Below are 7685 nucleotides of genomic sequence, written 5' to 3'. Positions count from 1 at the left end.
ATCGTGGAATATAACATACCGTTACCTTGACAGTAATACAAGAGGAACAGGACTCATCTGTTCCGTCGTTCGTGATTTGTGGGCGAAAAAAACCGCAATGTGCGTTTTTCCTCTCCCCCTCCTCAAGAAGCGCCACAATGCGCAGAGGCCTCGGATTGGTGTCTTCAAACGATCTCCCGCGATGATTGGACAAAGTATTTGCGGAGACCAATGAGAGCGCGCTCCGCATTGTCACGCCTCTTGAGAAGGAGAGGGGGAGGGAAAGCGTACATTGGCGGTTTCTTTCGCTCATAAATCGCGAACGAAGCTACGGATGACTCTCCTTCCTTTTGTGTTGATCTTAAGGTGCTTGGTTGGTTTGGTGTTGGTGTTGTTGGTAAGGTGTCTTTGGTGTAAGGAGTTGAGAAATAATCTCTAACGTCATGTACTCAATGCCCTGTTTGGATATGTTGCAGTCCATATACGCACTCAATGCACAAAGCCATAGTTGTGTTCGGACAACGTAGTGAGAACTGAAGAAGATAGCGAAAGCGATAGCGATATGATTTCACGTATCTGTGAAGATCCCGTACATTTAAACGTCTAAACCGTTTTCTGCAAAGCACCATAGTGCTACGCAGCCAGAAGCAGTGTACATGCTAAAGTGGCATGTGACGGAAGTGGGCAAAATTAATCGATGCAGGTCATCGGGGATATGGGCTGCGTTTACGCGCGTCGCTGAGCACGGTACATTTCGTTTGCTTCTGCCGCTCCTGTATGGATGGCTTCGCACGTAGCGTCAACGTGACCAGCGTTGCTGGCCTTCCTGATGACCTTCCCTTGCACGTGGCTTCAACTGCGTACAGCACCGACGTAGTGCCGTAGTAATGATTGCGTCAAGGTCGGAAGATTCACAAAGTGAAGCACACGTTCAAATATGCGTATCAAAGGCAACGAAGGAATTGGAAAGCTGGGCATTAATGGTTGATGCAGTAATGCTTTTCGTGTCGTTGCTCGTCACCTTGTTCGTAATTACTTTTGACTGCGAAATTAACCACGCTTGTTGGACACCAAGGTTAAGCGGGAATATGTCGATATATGGTACGATCTACGAGGTGCCCGAGGGGTCCGTGAAGCATCTGGCATATGAAGCGTCTCCTTGCAGGTATCCTCAGCTTGAATGTTTACCAATCATCACGGGAATACTGTTAACCCCCTTGTATAGAGGGAGGCGTCGATAGACTAACCGATGTAAAAATGGTCATTCCCTCATCAAGAAGGTCTTCATAAGGTTTTCAACCAGAGCAACATCAGCGAGACCTTTGCAAGGGGCTTAGCCTAAAGGCACTCAGAGGCTGCTGTGTTGCCTAGCGCGAACCCCGAATGTACTGTGTGCCACATGTCTGACGAAGCCTACAGTACAACAAGGTGGCATTGTGTTTCTTAAATATCCCTGTCACACGGACCGCCTTCAATTATCATTGAAAGCAATGAGCATTGAAAACGCACGCAGAGCCACCAAGCGTTGCACCCAATGCACCCTAACAGGATGACGCGTTAGACGCTTGCTGGCGCCACGCACATGTGTTGGTTGGCCGTTGGCCGTTGGTTTCAATAGTCTGCTAGTTCGCCATAAGTCTGCTCACGTGACAGGGGTAAAACTCGCCGTGGCCATCGCGTGCGTGATGCATCCGCATCTGCCGACCGCAGAACCTTTGATGATACGCAGTTCCAGAATACTAGTCAACAATGCTGTTAAGAGGACGATATGCCGAGGAATCTTAATTGAGCTATACTGCTTTGTCGCTTTCGTGGAGGTGTTGGAACCAACTTCACGGCATAGTACGCTTTTAGCCAACCATCATCTCAAATATGATAGCGTTATCTGCCCTTTGTTGTAACGGGAGGTGTACGCCTTTTTTGTGACACTTATGCTGTTCATAATTGTCATAAAAAGGGCGTACGCCCTTCGTTTTCAACAAATCGAGGCAGATAACGATATCATTTGATATGATGGTTGGCTAGGAGCGTGCTAAGCGGTGAAGTTCGTTTTTAAGAGCGGACAGGAAGTGCTGGTACTATGCAGGATGGCTGTGGGACCCGTATGTGCTGGCTGTTGTGGCTTTTGTGGACTTTCCGGCAGGTATTCTGGGGGAGTATATAGTAAGATACTTTAGGGGAAGGGGTGTTCGTTAGGGTGTGCGTGTCGTGTGTAAGGGAATATCCCTGTTTGCTAAAAAAATATTGCACACGCCTCCAGTCAAGCTGTGAACTTCATCTGGCTGCCTCAACCATGATGACATAGTACCACTGTCACGTAAAGAAGAACAGGCATGGCTTTGGTGGCGCACCTAACACTCCTATAAACTTGTCATTTTACAGCGAATTAAAATCACTGTAACACGACGAAAAACCTGAGACAAGGAGCAAAAAACCTGCGCCCTTGTACCTTTACCGTCAAAATCATGGGCTCGATCTTACAGATTGTTCTTGGTGTTTCCTTGCAGATCATGCTACATGGAGTGAACGACTGAAGCAATATAAGCAGAGACGCAGGGGCAACAGCCTTTGTTACGGCATGGTGATACCAGGACCACCTCATGCACAGGGCCTCTGGACGAACAAGTGACAACGTAGTCCTAACCTGGCGAACCTACAATCGGCATGGTACTTCTGGTATGTTCATCCTTTCATAGTTTCCTTCTCAGGTAGATGTGATAACGGAACTCATTTTAGACACGAGTAATCCTAGTAATCCTAGTAATCCTAATTTTGACACTAATGAAGAATCATTTATCATTACAATCATTACAGTCCCGACGCGACTTTTCTAGCATTTCTCTGTTTCATAAAATTTATTATCACAACATGTCGCTAAAAAACGAACTTCTTTCCTCTGCACATTATATATCCTTGCGAGTAGATCATTCTCACAAAGTGTTTGTTCCCATAGCTGCAACTAACACACTGGCTGATTCGTTTATCCCGCGCACAGCACGTAGGTGGAACCACCTTCCTTCTTCTGTTTGCAACATCAGCTCTATCACTCATTTCAACAATGCACTTAGCGAATATAGTATTTGATACCTGTTTTGATACATGTGCTTATTTGTCCATGAAACCTGCATTGTGATCAACTGCATTTCTTGTTCTTGTTTTTTGTATAACATATGTGTATGTCTATTTTCAATATATTACCCACTCCCCTCTGTAAGAACCCTGAGGGTAAATAAATAAATAAATAAATAAATAAATCCAGCGGTATGTCCGAGACCTATATTGCTCAACTATATCGTGCGACATCATCTGTGACTTTTACAGACGTGGTCAGAACATACACTGTAAACTTTTTCACACCTTTAAAGGTGTGCGCTATGAACATTCAACCTGCTTGCGTAACACTTCATCTCCAGGATGATATTTTACAAAATTTGGAAAGCATTACTAAAAATCAAGTGTCAGTGCAAATCTTGCTTTCATTATGTCTTGGATATCGTAGGTACGAGCTAATGCATATATGCATCGCTATCGATAATCGAGCACGCGCAAGTGTCTACAATACTGTTGAACAATGTTGAGATGTTGCAAGACTGAATTTTTGGAGGACAGACAACACTCGAGTAAAGAAAATTTGTGCGAAACCATGCTCCATTATGATGTTACCAAAATTACACCTAAAAAGGCGTGCGCCATGCACGTTGTTACACCTTTAAAGGTGTGAAAAGATTTAGAGTGTATGGCGCATGTTCAAGGCGCATGTTGTCGGTAGGAACCACCGGAAGTGGTCTGGTCTCGTCTTTGAGCAGACGTTTCAGAGCTTCAAAGGAAAATAGTAGACTCAATAGCTGACTTAAACCTATAGTAGGGACCCCTACAGCCAAGTGAGCTTCACCTCGTAAAGCGCACTTGGCTTCAGCAATCCCGAAGGGCAGAACGACAGTACAGCGCTTAAAAAACATTTTTGGGCAGTACTGTACTTCTTTTTACGGCTGCGTTCTCGCCACAGCGGTCATGATTTGTCTCGATGAAAGGGTTAAACTAAGCGATATATGCACGTTCTGTTATATAGGATCTCGCTGCTGGCGGTGGCATTCTCCGCGGTGTCTCTGACAGTGCTGTTCGTGCTTTGCTGTCGCAGGCCTCGGAAGACACTCGTCGTCAGACTATTACCAGAAGCCATTCCCAATGCAGCACTGAAAACTTGTAAGTAGCTATGCGCAGTGGCTATAGCAAAGCAGACTAAGGGCTCGCACAAGTCAGAGCATTCGGGGCAGTGACCTACAAATGTTTACCATTTTCAGCAATTACTCGATGCGTGCGGCGTATTTTTGTTAACTCCATACAAAGCTCTGAAGGTCATTCAATCCTGGTAAATTTCACAGATAAGCATCGCAGCGCAGAGTTATAATGCGAGATGTACGAACCCATTAGTCAAAACAATATAAATGGCGGTGTTGGGAAGAGCAGTTGAGATGCTGATCTCCAGACGGCGTCCTGACGGACAACATTGAAGCGACAACATCGCAGTAAGCTGTTCTGCAATGACAGCGACTTCCGTGCTGCGCCTCTGGGGAGCGGTGTCTTGATTGCGGGGCTCCTATACGTTTCAGCGTATAACCTTGTATTTGCGTGCTCAATCACTTGTATAGTTGCTGAGTATTGCATGCCTGCACGGATGTACTTTTAATGGTCCCAGAATTTTTTCAAAGGGGGAGGGGGCGACCCCCGCTTCTTCTGAAGACGGACGCTGTGGACTGTGCGGGTTTTCACAGGTCCACATTATTATGACAACTAAGTATAAATATTGACGACATCTGAATAAAACGCGCACATTCTCACAAATGATGACCTTAGATGTCCAGGGCAGCCACGGCTCCCCCCCCCCCGTTTTTCGGTATGTCCAATGTCGCGCCACCCTGCACACGAGGGAGGAGAGATGCTGTGATTAGTGCAACCGCGATTTCACAGTCTCTCATTTCTTATACGCTCTCCATTATGTCCGCCTGCAGCGGAATAAACACAGGGGTGACACAAACCCGCCATTGTTGTAACCACCCTCAAGCGGGTGCTTTTGGCAAAACTGCCATCTTGTCCTGGTCGCACGTCATAGAAAACGTCATTTTCAGGTCATGTGACTTTGTTTATATGTCGTTTTGCCGCTTACCGACATATTTTCGCCGGCATAACACCAAGAGATGACCGTATTTTGCCAGCGTAAACTATGCGGTGCTTCTTCCGCAACATGGTAGCCCATTTCTCCCGGCGCGGTAAGTATTAACGCGCAGTCGTCATCACATCTTTGGAAGTCAATAATACGAGGCTTTGTGTGCAAAACTGCGCGTTTTACTGCAAGGTTATCGGATAAAAATAATTACCGTGATCGAAAAACATCCAAAACGTCGTCCAGAAACAACAACCGCATTGTTTACAAACGGTTTGGCCGCCGATCACGGACGCCGCCATCTTTAAGGTCACGTGCGCCTTGACGTTTGCTGTGACGTACGACCAGGACCTGTCCAGGATGCATTGCGTTCGGCCAGCACGCTTTCGTCTACGGAGGAATACATTGTATGCCACCCCTGTGGGAATAAACGCGTGCGTCCTAGAGGGCTACACTTGGTACGACAGCGGCACTGCCGTAGTGATTTCCATGGCGGCACCGTCGTTGACGGAGCAGCCCTGCACATGCTCTGAATTTGCAGTTCTCAGCATCCGCTTCCGAAAATACAAAGGTGGATTCGACGAACCTCCCCAAAGTGCCCCGCAAACTGTAGATGCGCTGTAGGCTGCATGGAGGCTAACTCAATTACTGCTTCGCAGCTCAAGACGAACGGGGAATCATTCACCCAGACGTGATGTTCTTCGCTCCTGACGGTTCCACCTGTGCAGCGGTGTCAACGGCGGTACCAGGCTCAACCGCCAACGTCAAAGCCTTCGAGACTTTCGCCGGAGACCATGGACATCGCGTTTCCACACCCATCCGACCGCTGCACCCGGCGTACCAGCCCACGCAGCCCGTCAATGTTCACGCCGCCCACCACGCCGTGCTCAGGCGCGACTCGTCCACGGAGCTAACTCTACCTCCTGGTTACATTTCACAGCGTAATGCCAAGATGGCATCAGTGTCTTGACGTGTGTGTCTCCGGACACGTCTAACTATAGAGACCGTGTGAAACCCATGGTTATGCAAGGACACCATGGAGGGAATAAGTGATGTAGGGGACTCACCAGGGGACACACAGGGACCAACAGACCCCGTCTGCGTCAGTTCTGTGCACTAAGATAAAATGAGGAATGCACGATACAATTTCAAACGCGTTCAACTTCATCTGTATAGAATGACTACGTTGCAGTATTCGAATATGTTTGTAGTTGAACCTCCGCGTTATTTCCGCGGCAAGCGTGTACTACTTTTGACCAGGGATTCGCAGCTTCTAGCCGGACAAACTTCCAAAGGGTGTGGTACAATACCACGTGAGTGCTCTACTCTCGGGGTTGGTTTCCCACTATCGGTATGAACTCGTCATTCGTAAGACACGGAAGACTGTTTTCACAGATACGGGCGCGCTATTTCGCATCGTGCCATACTCTCTGTTTGATGCATTCTGCATGTACGTGTTCCGGAACCCAACCTGCTGCAGAAAGCAACCATTACAGCAAGTTGAACGAAAAGCAGAAGTGTATGGCAGAGCAAGTTAGGTGGGAACCAGGGAGTGTAGTACAGTTCCAGAGAGAGGAACCGCGAAGTGTGAGCCCTTCGGGAACGGGTAAATCATCTGATCACTTTGACAATAGCTGTCTCTCCCAAGCTTCTCACCCAAGAAGCAATGTGTTTTGAAGACGGGGCTGTGACTACCTGCAGGAGTCATATGATCTGTCCGGGGTAAATTGCCCTAATGCACCTATGTCGAGATGACTTATGTTCAATATCAACAGCAACAGCAACTACATGATGAAGATAACGTGTCGTCCGTTATGTTGAAAATAGAGTGTTGACATGACTCAACTTGCATCCATGTGACTTGCTTGGTGTGACATAATATGCGCACGTCTCACGACAGTGGCATCATTGCTTTTAAGTGTAGTGAGCTGCAGTGTTCAGCTGCTCTGCGAAAACTGAATTCAGGACTCGCATTCTGCAGGTGATGTGTGGATGTGATGTTATGGCCATGAGTGTCCTTTCTGGTAATGTACTCGAATGCGCATGAAAATTGAACATCTGTGTGCTACATAATAAAGTACAGGTTTCGCCGAACAGTAACAAGTGGCGTTGTATCATGATGGCTAAGTAATAAGTGTTGTACATCTTCAGGCAACATGAACATCATTATGTTCTACGTGACTTGTCTCCTATATTTTTGCCAAGATGAGTTTTATGAGTTTGGAATGTTGAAAACTTCTTCAAAACGGTGCGATGCCTGTTTTGATGGAGAGTAGCTTCCTTCCACCACTATACCACCGAAACTGGAACAGCGTCCACGAACGAAGTTCCTGACTGCGCTACACTAAAAATGAACTTCACCGCATAGCACGCTCCTAGCCAACCATCATCTCGAATCATATCGTTATCTGCCCTGGGCTTAATCGCTTCATCGTCGTTACGGTCGTTACAAGCTAACGTGTGGCGGGAAATTCAAAAAGGTGGGCACGTGACACACTGCGCGTGACGTGTACCACGGCCTTCACGTATCGCGCAAAGAGCGCCG

At 47.2% G+C, this 7685-nt stretch overlaps 1 protein-coding gene across 1 annotated transcript; it reads left to right on the top strand.

The window, feature by feature from the left end:
• Positions 1-1067: 1067 nt before the first annotated feature.
• LOC135367544 (uncharacterized) lies at positions 1068-7237 on the top strand. The gene is made up of 3 exons (XM_064600838.1): positions 1068-1144; positions 4049-4182; positions 5800-7237. Exons 1-3 carry the CDS (start codon positions 1068-1070, stop codon positions 6108-6110), a joined length of 522 nt encoding a protein of 173 aa, XP_064456908.1. The 3' UTR covers positions 6111-7237.
• The last annotated feature ends 448 nt before the right edge of the window (positions 7238-7685 follow it).

This window comes from Ornithodoros turicata, chromosome 8 (assembly GCF_037126465.1).
Source record: "Ornithodoros turicata isolate Travis chromosome 8, ASM3712646v1, whole genome shotgun sequence".
In the NCBI taxonomy this organism is placed as follows: Eukaryota; Metazoa; Arthropoda; class Arachnida; order Ixodida; family Argasidae; genus Ornithodoros; species Ornithodoros turicata.
This window is presented reverse-complemented; position numbering and strand designations above follow the sequence as displayed.